The sequence below is a fragment of the Odocoileus virginianus genome, chromosome 2, assembly GCF_023699985.2.
Source record: "Odocoileus virginianus isolate 20LAN1187 ecotype Illinois chromosome 2, Ovbor_1.2, whole genome shotgun sequence".
Taxonomy (NCBI): domain Eukaryota; kingdom Metazoa; phylum Chordata; class Mammalia; order Artiodactyla; family Cervidae; genus Odocoileus; species Odocoileus virginianus.
In genome coordinates this window covers 61,491,045-61,506,637 of record NC_069675.1, presented here as the reverse complement: position 1 = coordinate 61,506,637, position 15,593 = coordinate 61,491,045, and the positions used below count along the sequence as shown (strand labels likewise).

The 15,593-nt window shown below is 46.4% G+C and overlaps 1 protein-coding gene across 2 annotated transcripts in view; it reads right to left on the bottom strand.

Moving 5' to 3' along the window:
• Positions 1–15,136, bottom strand: part of MEIS1 (Meis homeobox 1) — a 141,787-nt gene extending 126,651 nt beyond the window's left edge. For both annotated transcript variants that reach the window (XM_020888270.2, XM_020888271.2), the window contains exons 1-6: positions 14,361–15,136; positions 12,285–12,511; positions 10,262–10,403; positions 9,648–9,698; positions 8,801–8,851; positions 7,268–7,414 (exon numbers count right to left, since the gene is read on the bottom strand). In XM_020888270.2, the coding sequence (XP_020743929.1) occupies positions 7,268–7,414; positions 8,801–8,851; positions 9,648–9,698; positions 10,262–10,403; positions 12,285–12,511; positions 14,361–14,372 (630 nt within the window). In that variant the 5' untranslated portion in view covers positions 14,373–15,136. The remainder of the gene's footprint in view (positions 1–7,267; positions 7,415–8,800; positions 8,852–9,647; positions 9,699–10,261; positions 10,404–12,284; positions 12,512–14,360) is intronic.
• Between the last annotated feature and the right edge of the window lie 457 nt (positions 15,137–15,593).

Here is a 15,593-nt window from a genome sequence, read left to right as displayed (position 1 = left end):
CATTGTAAAATTTAAGACTTGATATTGTGTCAAAACAAAGGAAAAAAAGAAGACTATAAAATGTTGCTTAAGCTTGTTAAACTCATAAAAAGTTGCAGTCATTTTATAAGTATTACTTAGAAAACTTAGAAACAGCATTTCCTTTCTATGGAAAAATACCATTTAAATTTTTTTTAAAGAAACAACACTTCATTCAAAGTTCTTTACCTCATCTTTATAAATCCTTTTAATTATAAATGGAGTCATAAAGACTATCAAGGGTAAAAATGTATTTTTGAGGATTGTAAATAATATAAAATTTATTTTCACAACTTATTTATCCTGCGTTGGTTTATACTATATACAGTGGTGCATCGAAAAGCCAGAACATGGTTACTGCATGTCTTAGAGTTAATGACTTAGTTCTGGTTATAATTTGTATTTAACTGTATATACTCATGATACCAATAAACAACAGGTGTATAATTCAATAAATGTAGAAATAAGCATTTTTTTTGAGTAAAGAATAAACTCTTTATGATACGTTTTATTTGGTTTTAGGACTTCTGAACCAAGAAGCCCAGAAATATAAAATCATTTAAAAATATTTGCACTCTTGTATTTCCTCTTAACAAGAAGATATTTCCTAGATTAAGAAATGCTATTTGGAAAAAGAGTGTTCAGAGAGAGTGTAGCAAAGTGTTGCCAATTGCTTTAATTCTGCACACATGAATGCATTAAATTGATTGAAATTGGATTCTAGTGACAAATATTTAAATGAATATATTCTCGCTTATTTCACGTAGTATCTTTTATACCATTTATTAAAATGTCAGCTTTAGAAGTGTGGGAAATCCAGCAGTTTCCCAATAAAGGTATAGCTCTACTTTCTGGAGAAGCTATTTAAGACTTCAATAAGCTTTCCCAAATTCCCATAATCCTGAAATCATGGCATATTAAATTAAGGATACAGTGAAGGAGATTTTTTATCTTTTCCACTACATACACATACATACTCATCTGCTTGAATTTTTCAAAATTGATCTCATACATGTTAGGTTTACTCACAAATGTGAAAGATAGTAAAATAGCCAAAACTTTACTGGATCCCCAACGTCAAATTCTGGAATAATTATTTAAATTCAAATTGGGAACTTGTATTTTATGTTTTAGACCCTAACCTTTTAACAGGTACATATCCTGAGGTTTCCTGCCTAGTAAGGACACCAAGCCCTACGTGACTTAAAGCAGTATTGTTTTACTAAGGATTTAGAAAACTTTTAGGCCTAACATCTGCACAACTGTCAGAAACGCTATGTCACATGTATTCTATTTTTATTTCTTTATTTGTAAAAGAAGACTTTCCCATAGTTTTGATGTCATTTAAAAATATTAAATTAATTTTTTGCACTCAGGAGAAATGGCAAAAATGTCTGTTTCGATCATAACATAAACTCAAGTGCTACTTTGATACAAATACGACAGATATCATAATCCAAAAAAGGCCATGGAAAATGTTACAGTTGCAAACATTTAAGACTGTGTAACAAAAATGACTGAGAATGGTATCAATTTACTATCCTTCAACTATTTCCATGACAGTGGAGTCAAATAATGTTGAATTATAGACCTTCTTACAGGAAGTCTTATTTTGTGTCTGTTTTTTGATCAGTCCCCTGCTAGTCCCTATAGGAATTTGGCTGTACGCCGACTTTTCTTTAAAAGTTTCTGTATACATACTCAGGTTGTGTTTGATTATTAAATGATCATTTATTAAAACTTAAGCATTTCATGTTGGTTTGACATATTTACGTTTCATGAGAAAATATTGCTATTGCAATGGCAAGCATGGCATTACCAATGTGAAAATACTTCACTTGAATTCGACAGCATTTTCATTTATATGTGTTTTAATACAACTTGTTATGCATTCTTCAGTTTCTCCAACTCCACCTGCGAGGGAAGGTAAGCTAGTTTTATAACATAGGCCTCTTGGTAATACTGTAGTCTATCTGCTTGGCCTTAAAAAAAAACCTATATTTCTACTATGGGACCACAAATAGTCTTTGTTTTTAAGAGTACGGAGTTTTACTGCATAATTTTCCGTCCGTCACCCGGCAACAGCTGTGTTTTAAATCTTTCGGACTATGACAAACATTTTAACATTTAAACATACGAGTGTTTGAAAACATAATGATTTAAAATTTGTTTATTTTCAAAGTTGGGCCATTATAGCATGATATTTCAGTTACTTTTTTTGAAAGCAAGGCCCTTATTTTAAGACCTTTTCTTTTTCCTTCTTCTTTCTTCTGCTAGTTAAATTTCATGTTTTCTACTAAAAATCTCTAAGTTAGGACCGATACCAAGAGTCATCACAACCACTCTATATATTTCTAAATCGTGAGCCATGGAGTCACTCTGGTGGGGGAGGAACTCCTATTTGAGTGACCTATTGCCACAGAGCTAGTTAAATCACTGAACAATAGTTACTGTTATGGGGCTTTACTTTGTACAAAGTAGCATTAGTATCATTGCTTTCTATTAACCATAGAGCTTGCACTGGGGACTTCTACTGTGAAAGGGAGAGAGAAACTAGGAAAGGGGAATAAGTTTCCCAGCATTAACATTTAGACTCTGAGACATTTAAAAATGTAATCGATCTCAACCTATCTGCATTGACTCTGTATCACTTTTTTTTTTTCCTCTCAAATGTTTTTGGCATGCCCCTAATAAGAACCAATACATCCCTACTCTGACAGTCACACATAAACACACCCAAGGAGCCAATCAGAAAACAATAAAAACACACCTGGTAAACAACTATCTTTGAAATCAAAGGATACTAAGCAACAAAGGGCCTAGAATGAACATCCCAATTAGCGACTGTAGTGACAAGCAGTCAACACCTTATTATTTAATCATTAAAGAGAATCTTGCCATAATTTCCCTCTGACATATTTCAAGAGGAATTAAGAGTATCCCACATGACTCACAACAATAATCAAAAGTAAAGTCAGATTATTCTAAGACTCCATGGCCTTCAAGGCCTGTGGACTCAGAGGTTCCAAGATTAAGACATTAAGTGAGACCCTAAAAGCACTTATAATTTAAATAAGTTGTGTCCATGTGTTAAGCATTTAGAAACAAACTAATTGATATTTTCTTATCCCTCCATGTTTGTGTCATTTTTCTCAATGGATGAAAACAAAATTGCTTGCATTCCTAGTATTAGTAAATATCCCTTGGCCTCATCTATTTTGTTTTTCCTAAAGCAGTGGATCCAATAAATGAAGAACATTAGGCCTCCCCATCCCTAAGCAACACCTCCTCAAAAGAGAAAGCTTAAATCTCCCTTGGACGTGTCCCCATCCCACTTTGCAGGGAAGGGGTGTTTTCTGTCAAGTTCAAGTTCAGTTTTAAGACGGTCATCTCAAACAATGCTTTAGAAACAACGTTCTGGACTCTTCAAATAAAACACTTGCCACCTGGGTTCCCCGGCCCCACTGGGAAACCAAGGCGCACTGGCCCAGGGCTGCCCCTGATCCCAGAGGCCCGGAAGCCTGCTGCTCTCCGGCCTGGGCCGCGCAGCCCCGGCGGCGGTCACCCCTCCCCGGGGAGCTCAGCAGCGCTTGGCATTTAACCTGCCTGGCGAGCATGGCTTTCTGGTTCCATCTCCGGGAGCCACATTACTTCTCCCCAGATGTCAGAGACAAATCTAGATTAACATGCAACAGGGCGCCCTGCGCAGCCCACCAGCCCTCGAACAGGAGCCGTTAAATGCAGCTTCAGCCGAGGACCCCCCGGAGAGCTGCTGTTGAATAAAAATTGTAATCCAGAGGGACCTTTTCTTTGCCTCCCCCTGCTTGTGGGAGAACCCGGGTTGGCGCCTGAGCCCAGACTCAGCTAGACCCGCTCGCTGCGAGGGGGCCTGGCCACCTCGCTTGGTGGCCTTCGGGGGCCCCAGGGACTCTTGCTTCTCTCTCCTCTCCCTCTCGCGACTGTCCTTGGAGTGGAAAATGCTTAGATTCAAGGAGTGGCGAGAAACAAACAGCCCTAGGAAGGAAGGCTTTATTCGACAGCTTCTTCCTGGAGGGCGGCCTGAAGTCCAGCGTCTGGCAGCCAGATTCTTCCCCGCCTAACCCCTCGTGGCGACCCCAATTCCACTCTGGGTCCCCCAAACTCGCGCTCCGCCTCCCTGCGCCCTCCGTCCTTCTCCAACCAGGCTCAACCCTGGCCTCGACGCCTCGCACGGTGGATCCCCTCTGCGCCCGCTCCCGGGGTCTCAGCCCGGCCCTCGCGCCCTGCAGAGGCCGGAAAGGCCGGGTGCCCCTCGCTGCCCCCAGGCCCCGGGCGTCGGGAGCGACCGTGCCGAGCGGGCAGCGAGGCCGTCAGGAGAGGGCGCCCTGGAGGCCTGCGCCCGAGGTAGGTGAGTCTCGGACCTGGGAAGTCGGGGTCTGGGAGTGGGAGTCGGGGGAGGGCGTTGAGGGTGGGGTGAGAGCGGGATGACGGCTTCTAGGGGCACCTTAATCTGATGAGAAAAACAAAGCACCAAACTAAGGACGCCTCAAGGCCAAGTGGATTTCCTCCGATTGAGCCCTCCGGGGAACCGGCTGGTATCCAAGTCGTGGATTTCAAGTCCCCGCGCGGGTGGCAGCCTTCGCGCCCTCCGAGGAGAAAAGTAAAATAAAATAAACCCTACTGCCCACAGGCCCTAGAGACAGAGGAGCTAATGAGCAAACGGCGCCCCGCGTTCGCACCACACCTGAAGCATCCAGGCCCGCAGCACACCCGCCACTGGGGCTCAAACTGGCTGGGCCGCATTCGCAGACAGGTGGCGAGGCAGTCCTTTCCGGGCCCGGCCCCTGGGGGCCGGCGAGCCGGCTCCAGTTAGGAGGACTGGCGCCCATGAGGCGGCCCTAGTGCCTCTTCCCTCCGTCCCCACCTCCCAGGACAGGGGACTCCACCCCGCGACTGAGGCACAGTCCCGCGTGCGCCCCGCGCTCTGCGCGCCCCTCTCCAAAGGGAGCCCAGGCACACTCACTCCTGGCTTCTGGGAAACGGACAATTCCGAAGCATACACTTGGAGTTTGCGGCCCTGCGCCCAACTGAGATCTCGGTGAGCCCGAGAGGGTCACGCGAGCGCGCCCACGCGCACAGGCCCACCGAGCCACGAGCTTAGCCAGAGCTGCGAAGCCCCCACTCGTAAGCGGCCGGGAGGGAGGTACGCTGCTCATTTTATAGTTGGGGAGGAGAATGAAGTGCCAGTTTTCACCCCTGACCACTGCCCACCAATCCGCATGTCTCAAATAAAGGTAACTGAGTAACAAAAGTTTACCTAAGGAGTGGAGGGAGGACTCAATTTTGTTTTACCAATTTTGTACCCTTAAAACACCCCTAACTCTGGTCCTTTATCTTTGATTTTAATAAAATAATGATTCGTTGGGGAAAATGGGGTATAAATCTTCATTTTGGAGGCAATTAAAGTGTTGATTTCATTCATGCCCCTAAGCGATTCTTGTAATTTGCTCAAATAGCTTTATGTACCCAGCACTCCGGAGCTTTTAGAATCCCATTTTCTTAGTTAGGCTTGTTGGATTACAATTTTTATTCAACAGCAGCTACCCGAGGGTTCCTCTGCAGAATCTGCATTTAACAGCTCCGGGGACAGGGCTGGCAGCCTGAACCAGGCGGGAGGCCGAGCGGCCGGCGGGGGTGGGGACCGGGGGCCGCGCCAGAATCGCGTAGGCTGCCTGTTCCGGGCACTCGTCTACACTGCCGAAAGTTTGTAACTCGCCAATTAGAAAGGACCCGGCGCGTTGACGCTTTTAAAGCTCAGCTTTGCCTGCCCTCCACTTCCTTGGGGTAAAAGGAAGAATTTCACCTCTGCCGAGGGGGTCACCCAGAGAAATGCAACTGGGGACTGAAGGGAGTGCTAATGGGGAGAAGCAACCTTGAGGATGACACCAAGACGAGGAGTCGGGCACTTCGGCAAGGACTCTGCAAGACAGTCGCTGGCCAACCGTGATCATGGCAGAGCGTGCAAAGAAAACTCTGTATGACTGGCTGTCCTTTGGCTTAACAAAGGCAGGCTGCTCTCTCTCACAAGACAGGACTCACGTGCCAAGTCAGAAAGAGAAACAACTCAGGGCCTTCACTTATAGGTGGACAGGCGCAGGAGGCCCGCCACCCAGATCTCTAGACGCCCTGCCATAATTCGCAACCGAAAACTGTCCTGAACCCTGTTTCATCTCATCCACTCCTCACGTTTTCACTTTCTGTGCATTTTCTCAACTCCTTTGGGCCGACAGAGACGGGAGTGAGGGAGAGAGGGACTAGGAACAAACATTGGTGTTGGGGTGAGAGAAATCTGCCCCCACCCCCAGCAGCTCCAAATAAAAGTCGTCCCCACTTAGCAACGCAGCAGAGGAAGAAGGGCCTGGAGGACGAGAGGAGGGGGCGAAGCCAGCGGAGGCCGGCAGCGAGAGCAGGGCGGCGCGAAGTCCCCCCACCCGCCACACGGCCACACCGCCACACCGAGGGAGTCGCGAGGAGCCCCTGACGCAGACGCTTCCAAAAGCTGCCAACCCAGAGGGCCCAGAGCACGTACCGGCTGGAGGATGAGTAGAAAGGAGGAGGAGAAACGTCCATATTTATCTGTTTTTCTAACCTCGGCCTGGTCTTATTTTTTCTATTAAGTACAATAAAATGGGCGAGCTTGCAGCAAGCACTGCACAAAGCAATGTTCAGTGAGGTCTAGAAGCGTTCGGCCGAGGAAAACTGACAAGACAGGCTAATGAACCGTATAGACAGGGAGAAAATAGCAAGCATTTGCTAGATTTCAAACCCTCCCTGTCTCTCTCAGACCACCTATCTTGGGTTTATTCCTAATAAAATAAGAAATAAGCAGTCCTTACACTTTTCTTTTCTTTGAGAGAGAAGGGGGGAAAAATGCTCAAGAACAAAGCCCTACCACCAGAGGCGGTCACTGGCAGTTAACACTCCCATTATTGTAGAGGGTAAATAAAATAAAGACAAAAATTAAAAGCGACAAGAAACAGGTCAAGTTTGCAGGCAAAGCTTTTACAAGCTCATCTCTCCAGGTCGAATCCCAGAGCCAGCCTTAATGAAGCAATAATAGCCACATTATTCAAAAATTTTCATTTCGATGGAAATGTATCTAAAAGGGACTTAATCATATGCAAATAATAAAAGGAGGTGGTAGTGATCCAGCAAGCAATATGCATACAGATTTTTTTTCCCAGGGATGTTGAAATTGAAAAGCGCATACCTGGTCGGTTAGATTTGCTGATCTTGTTATATCTTCACTGTCTGATTTTGATCCTCCTTCTCTATCGTCTATCACCAAATCGATAGGCATTTTCCCTTTCAAACAGCTAATATACCGGTGGCAGAAATTGTCACATAATTCGTGTACCTACATTATGACAGAAATAAAAAAATGGAAATATAATCAGGAGTTCATAAATGACATTGACAAGTGCAATCCACCCCCCTTGTGAGATCCAAACTTCTAAATAGGGGAAACACAGGGCAATTGTCCTCCAGAGACCCCCAGACGCATCCAGAATTAGGAATAACTTTCTTTTCTTGCAAAATAGAGATATCCCAGAAAATTGACAGTGACAAGATGCTTCACAGGCTACAACATATTCAACACCCGTGTTAAATTCATCTGCTCCTGGGGCCGTGGCCATTAAAGAGGTGACCTACGTGGGTGACATTTAAGGTAAACTATTTAATTTTGTCCAGTTATTTTTATCATAAATCCTTTTCCAACATGTCTAAGAAAAAAATTAAATATACATATTTGTGTATGTATATAAAGGACCAGTACTGTGTTGGTATAGGATATATGCCTGACAATCCAAGTCCCTTTAACATTGGTAATTAGGGTTTCTATCTGTAAGAAGCATATATTAGGATGCTTCCTTAAAAAAAAAAAGACTCATGATGTGTGTGGGGGGGAACCCTTACAGCCACAAAAAGGTATCAAACTGATTAATTTTTTAAGGGAAAAGAATGCTTCAAAATATTTAGGGATAGGTGGAGCGGTGTCTTACAGGACCCAGGCATCACTGACATGCAAAAATTCACAAGAAACCTCAGTGTGCTTGCAATTTAATGTTACTTTGAATTACAATGCATTAAGTTTTTATTGCTGAGATTTATAGAACAGCTAGCAAAATCACGTTATCCCACACCCTTTCTTGAGTGTGAAGGTGGGATGTGTGCAAGATTCCCAGATTCCAGAAACTGACACAACTATCAACTCTGCTTTGTCTCCGCAGAACCTTTAAAGTGCCTCCCCCACCGCCTCCTCCAGACTCCTGGCCCACTCCTCCTCCCACTCCGCCTCTCCCTCTGTATCTGACCTGCCGCTGCTCTCAGACTGTCTTCCAGAAACTCACTAAAACTAAACAAACCACCCCCCCCCCACCCCCAGAGGTAGCAAAGAAGACTAGGAGGAAGAAGAGAAGGTACAACCTGTGAAGCAAATTCAGGATAGCTTTCTAAACATCCAAGGGGATGCATAGCCCTGCAACTACTTACACAAAGCCAGCAAGGTATTAAGAATGAATACAAGGCTAGGGCGTTTGTGATCCCAGTTTTAGTGTCTGAAATTGTAATTAAACTGCAAAGAGAAATGGACGCAAAGATTGGCCTTGACACTAATTACCAGAAAGAAAGACGTTTATGCAAATGTCTCTGAAGCCTGAACTTCAGCCATTCTGAACCCTCCCCTTCTGTGTGTTTGGGCATGAGGGGGAAGCAAAAGGAGAAAAAAAGCTAGAGAAATTACCTTCTCTAATTCCAACAGATGAAACCTTAATACTTGTATGGCTTGAATCATCTGCAAAGATACAAAAAGAATGAGCGCCCCATTCGTAGCTTGCAGAAAATTGGCTGTCACAGCTCTAACATCCCCAGCCCTCCCCTCCCCCCAGTAAATAGAGTTATTTTGATTTATGGCAATAACACTAAAACTTAACAGCAGCGACTGGGTACCATCTAGAGGTTTATATTTCTTAAGGAGAAAAAAAAGAGCTAAAACAACAACCAAGCATCTAAGTGGGGGTCATAAACACTCTCCTTGCCCATAGCTCCCCTCTTTCTCAGCCCCACTGTCCCTGCACCACCCCAAAGGGCCGCACCCCTCCACTAGGTATTTCCTTGGAAGGCGTGCATGGAAAATATTCCCAATAGTCTCCAAACTGTGGCTTTTCACACTGCAAACTTTCTGCCGCCTTATGCACACCTTTCCGATAAACTGATGGTTTGGGGGGTCTCGCCTGGTTGCTTGCCCTCGTGACGCGACTTTGAGGGCTGGGAAGTCCGCAAAGTTTAAGCACACACGCTGACAGGCCCGGAGATAAATCCCCGGGCTGATTAGAGCCGCGCTGCCCGGCTGTCATAAAAAACAAAAGCTCGCGTTTCCCCGCGCCGGTTCACCCGGCCCCTCTCGTGGTGAATTTATTTCCCCAGACCCCGTCCCGTCCCACTTGCCGGTGGATGGAAACCCTTGCAGCCCACTTGCAAGCTACGGGGGGAAGGGTCTAGAAACCTCAGGGCGCTCAGAGCAAAGGATGGGGAGAAGGGGGGCTGGGGGAGGGAAGATGTGGGGAGGGGAGTAAGGGGTCCGCTCTTACCAAGTTATCCAGTTCTGGATTAGAAGAAAAGAGAGGTTTTTCTGCGCGAATCTAAATACAAGTGAGAAGGAGAGGGGAGAGGGAGGGGAAAGGGGTGGGAGAGGGGGAGAAAGAAACATTTGAAATCTGGTCGCCTTCCTAGTTTCTTGCCTCATTACACTGTCGGGGGCAGGATGTAACCTCCGGGACAGACTCGGTGATACCGAGTTCGTCCCGTGCAGAAACCCTTCAATATGAGTCAAATAATCTGAAAACAAGCCCAGAGCACAGGGTTACTTTTCCCAGCAGTGTGCTGCTAAGAGATCCCTGCCCAGCTCGCCAACTCCAAGGAAGGTCCTGCGCGGGGGGTTTGGGGTCCCATTTTACAGAGAGAGCTTTCTGCGTCGGGTTAGGGAGCGGGAGTGGGTCAGAAGTGGGGTGATTTTCGGGCGTCCGCAAACAGACACTGATTTAGGAGGAAAAACTCAGGGAAGGTGTACCAGGCCTGGCTTAGGGCAGACTGTTTAGCTGGTTACTTTTGCAAATGTGCTGGGGGTGGGGGGGACGGTGGAGGGAGGTTCTTTCTTTCTTTCTTTCTTTTTTCTTTTTACTTTTGAAACATTGATTTTGCTGACCTGTTTGGCGAACACGGCTATATCTTCATTGAATGACTCTGACGAGCAGACGTCCCCGCCCGCCACCCCCGGCTCGCGGGGGGTACAAGTAGCTAATTCACATTTCTCAAAAATCAGTGCTAAGAGAGGGAAGAGGGGGTGTCTGCAAGAAAATACAACAGTCACAAACAACACAATGGTTAGTCCCGCGGCAGTGAAACAAGGAGCCCAAGAAAAACAGCCGGAGGAGCTCAAGACGGGGACCTCCCTCACCCTGATTTTGACATCTACTTGTTCCCCTTCCCCCACCCCTACCCCCCAGGTGACTGCTCACCTCCCCTTCCTCCTCGGGCCCCCCAAAGTCGGAGGCCCTAAGCCATGGACCGTATCTGGGGACCGGTTCAGCCTATCTGGCCTGAGAAATTAGTAACATTTGCTAAGAATAAAACCCAAGCGGTTCCAGCAGCCATTTTGAATTAAGTTTCCCACCCCGACCAGCCCTCGGCCCTCCGATGCACACCCGGGACCTGGAAGAGGAGAAAGGCGCGGGGGCGCAGGAGGTGGGAAATCTCCTTCAAGTGGGTTCCTCCGAGGCCGCCCCGGGAAGCTCAGACTCTGGGGATCTTGGAGGCAGGCGCTCAGCAAACTTGGGGCAAGGACCTCTCTGGCTGTGGGACTGACCGACTGTCAGAGCGCTGGACCACCGATCCCGACCCCACGGCCCTCAGAGGGCCGAGGGCTCCTCCTCGGCTCCCTGCACACTTCCCTCACTTCGCGACGGTCCCCACCGCCCCCCCACCCCGCCCCCCAAGAAAGTTCCTTCAAATGTGTCTGCGGTCAGGCCTTTCATTTTGTCCCTGCGTAATGGCCAAGCAGCTAGTATTGCGAGGGGCCTAGATGTTGCTTATCTCAGCCCATTAAAAACAAAACAAAACAAAACAAGCCTCTTCTAATGCCCAAAGAGGTGTCTCAAGTCTTTTATTAGCTCTCACAGCCCGGCTGCGAATTTAATAGTTTGGGGTCCTTTTCAAAGCTTCCCCAAATGTTCTGTCCGGGAGCCTAAACCATTTGCAGTTAACGCCGCAGAGAGGACGCTGGGGTTTAAACAAGCCCACTGCACAAGGAACCAGAAGATAAAGCAGAAAGGGTTTTCAGTCGGGGAGGGTCAGTGTTACCTGGGTTTTTTGTCTTTCAAAAGAAGAAATAAATGAAAATAAACGTGGCTGCAAAGTAAAAAGCAGTCCCCCAATACCTCAGCACACAGTAGGCACAAGTGACTTTCAGAGGGTTTTGGTCTAACTCCAGGGCCCCGGAGAACACGGTGTGAACCGCAGCAGAACCCTACACCGGCCGAGAGCACCCCGCATCTACTTCTAAATCCTGCAAGTTTCGCCCTTAAACACAAAGTCCTAAAACGGCCAGAAGTTTCTTAAGGTCTGTAACAATTGAGAGTGAGCTCCTCTCCTCGACTGCAGTGGTCAAACTCCATAAATGCAAAGCCTGTTCCTCCTTGCCTGACCTGCAACTGTCCTCCCTTGATTTTATTGTGCGGTGGCAAGGCCAGCATACGGTGGCTGAGTAAACTTAGCAAGTCAGAACAATCAGTGGCTTAAAAGATTTTCCTTTAAACTCAAAGTTTCGTTCCAACACAAAGGCGCCTACGTTTAGAAATCCCCAACACTCTCCCCGAGAAGTCGAGCAAGTGAGGACTCCAACCCGCCGAACTACGGAGCCGGAGTCTGCGGGGGGTGGTGGGAGGAAGAGGGAGCTTTGGCAACTTTCGCGCGGCGACCCCTCCGCGGGCATGGCCTCGGCGGAGCTGGACGCTGGACCCGCGCGGAGCCTGAGCGGAGACGGGGGCGGGCGCGGGGGGCGTCTGGGCTGGCCGCCTCCCCCAAATCTCCATGCAAAGAGAATGAAAAGTCACCAAATAATGTACCTCCAAATCCAGAGAGCTCTGACTTTCCTCCTATCGAGGGCAAAGGGAAATGGGGAAAGAAAGCCTCGCCTCGAAACTACTGAACCTGCTGCCCGTCGTACCTACCCATAAATGGCATCTTTATCTCTCTTTAAAGCGTCATTGACCGAGGAACCCATGCTGGGAGCCATGGCGTTGGTGTGGGCTGTGTGCGGATACTGATGCGAGTGCAGAGGAGGCCCGTGGTTCAGGTGGTGGACGGGCTGCATGGACCTGGCCGCATGCGGGTCCCCATACATCGTGGAGGGAATGCCTACTCCATCCATGCCCCCGTAATGGGGTAGATCGTCGTACTGGTGACAAACAGGAGAGAAACAAGGTTCAGAAGGCCAGGCAGGCACACAGGGGAGACGGCAGGGCACGGAGCTTACACAACGTCAGTCCAGCTGGACCCTTCAACCCCGAATTCGGGGGCCTTGCCTCTCTGAAGTTGAGATTTCTCATTTAAAAAAAAAAATTTTTTTTAAGTAAAAACTCTAGGATTGTCGGCTAGTTGGAATGGTCTTGCCCTAACTTGTGGCCCTATCAACTAGTCAGAAATTCAGGATCCTTTGGCAAGGAAGGAAGGAAGAAAGAAGGAAGAAAGGGAGGCATTCTCCCGGAGGGCGAAAGGTAAATCGTGCATGTCTCTAGAGGAGGAAATTCAAAATCACAATAATAAAACGTGCCAGGACAGTGCAACAAACCTGCCTAGTTTCACAGCCCCTTCCCATCGGGGGGAATTAAAAAAAAAAAAAAGTTACGATGAGAACAGCTAAGCCAAGCACGTGAATTCAGACAGGCTTCTCAATTTATTTCCCTGCCAGCGTGGGGTTAGGCAGTCCTGCAAGACACTGCATTTCCTTTGCTCTCCAAGACAAACTCTGCAAAATCATACAAAAATAACTGCCCCCTTTATAAGTGAAACTCAGAGAAGGGTAACTTCTCTTGGACATTAGGGCTGAATTCGGAATTAGCCAATATTCCCCCCGAGTTAAAAGAAAATCTATAGTTGGAACAGTTATTCTTTCTACTATTATGAACTTTCCCCCTAAACTAGAAGGCAATGGGGTAAATAGTTAGTCATCAGATTTAAAGCAAATTTAAAAGTAAATGCACATTCAAACCACCACCCCCCATCTTCGTTCTCCAGAAAAACTACTTTCATATTGTCATTATTTTTGTGTGCAAAATTTAGCTATTGAGGTTTTTCTCATTGCTTCATTTCAGGCAAGTTCTTTTCCCAAGATTTGGAGGCACCGAGAGTGAAATGATTTTCAAAGAGGAATTGCCACTTTCATCTCCTTAAAGCCAGAGGTGTGAAAAGAGTTTGGAAGAACGCTGACATTTGCCTGAACCAAAGGAGTAAAGAAAAAATGTGTCAGCCTAGTAACTTTCTTTTGCAAACAGAGCTTTGAGGGCCAGGGCACAATTTATGCAAGGAAGGCTTTTTGTAGATCCCCTTTCTTTAAAGAAACTACCTCTGTTGGGTTGTCATTGTCTCACTTTACTCTCACTACATTTCCATTCAAATAGGAATATTGGGGAAATTAGTATTGCATTTTTAAAGTGAATAGTTGTGTGCTTAGGATCCAATTAGTGTAGGGCTTTTCTAAGAAAAACTTACAAAATATTACCTTGTATAAAAAGTCATGTACATTAAAATTACTTTTAAAAGATGAATGCTTTCCGACCCCCCCCCAAAAAAAACTGTTGTACTATGACAAAGTTATTTGCTTAAAAATGCTAAACCCTTCCAGTGATATTAAAGATGAGCATAATCAATAACATATCAGAAGTTTCTCACTGCTTATTTTAGTTTAAAAATAGCTTTAAACTTCTGCTCCTTGAATGTTCAGGCTATCTAACATCAAGTATCCAGCGCTTTTTGTTTTTTAAACAGATGATTGCCCAAGCTTGTATTTTTATTTATATAGCTGCTGGTTACGAACCTATAGGAAACTTGATTACTTGAATTAACAATTACATGTAACATGCATAAGTCTACAAATGCATTGAATAAATCCTCTTGCTTTAGGCCAAGGCTTTAGGAGCCTCATTCAAAAAAAGACAGAGAAAAAAGGAAACTTTTTAACAGTGTCTTTCAGCCACGTTTCAATTTAATTTCACATTTGAGTTCCACAATTGTTTTTTAATACGTACCCTTTGCGCCATCGGCCTCCCTGGCTCCCTTCCTACTTCAACTTCTAATATATCCTCTTTAAGGCCAGTGTGAAAAGAAACAAATACGTAAACTCCCCCGGAAAAAAAAAAAGAAAAAGCACGACGAAAAATCCCTTAACGTCTCCAACAACGTGAGCTACTGGTCCCAGATCTTCGGTCTACGGGACCTGAAGCAAAGCGCCCGAGTCACTGAGCATAAAAGCGCTCCGTTTCCAAGACAGCAGCAGGGGCAAGAAAAAAAAAAAAAAAGCAGATCTTCTCTCCCCAAAAAATCAGTTTAAAAAAAAAAAAGAGCGCCCCTCAGACCCAACTACCAAATCTCATGGCTTTCTGCCACTCCGGCTGTCAATCACAGGCGAGGTTGTCAACGTGGTGAATGAATGATCATCCGCTCTGTCTTCTTCTGGTCAGAACACCTCAAATGTTAATATTCAAATGCACAAAGCCCTAGCGTTCGCTTCCCTTGAATCAGTCCTAATTCCTAATCAGTTTCTCTCTTCTCTCGCTCGCTCTCTCTTTCTCTTTCTCTCTCTCTCCGTCTTTGCAACTGCTGCACTGGAGGGAGATTAGAGGAGGAGGGTTAAAAAAAATGTCTGTCTGAGTTTGTCTTAAAGGAGCCACGATCGATGCTGCCCGCTTGCAGTCCCCGTGCGTGTGTAAAGTGTGTGTTGCACAGGCGGAGAGGTGGATTCCGACCAGAATGCTAGAACCCGGAAGTAGTGGTGGCCATAACAGGTCGCGTCTTACACAATGCATTGGGCTGCAGCAAGTAGACTCCTCGGCAGGGGTGGGTGCGCGAAGCGAGCTCTGGCCGCACTGGAGAGGCAGAGAGGCGCTCCATTAAATCGCACGCCCAGACAAACACCCACACACCCAGGGCACACGCGCACAAGCGCGGGCAGAAGCCCCCGGCCGCCGGCTTTATTTTCCGTTTTCTTTTCTCTCCCTCCCCCTCCAGACTCTCTCCCCAAAGCTGACTCTCTTGAAATAAATCGGGAATAAACGCGGGACAAGCCGCAGCGGGAGTTCTTTTGCCCAGGGATCCGCGGATAGACTTCCTGACTTTCCTCGAAATTATTGGGGTCTGCCTGTGTTTTTCGGCTCGGAGGGGGGCTGATGCAGAAAGTAGTGGATTCTTAGAACCAAATACTCCACGTAGAAAAGTCAAACCGAGAGCGAAGAGGAAGAGGAGCAGGAGCACGGCTGGGAAAG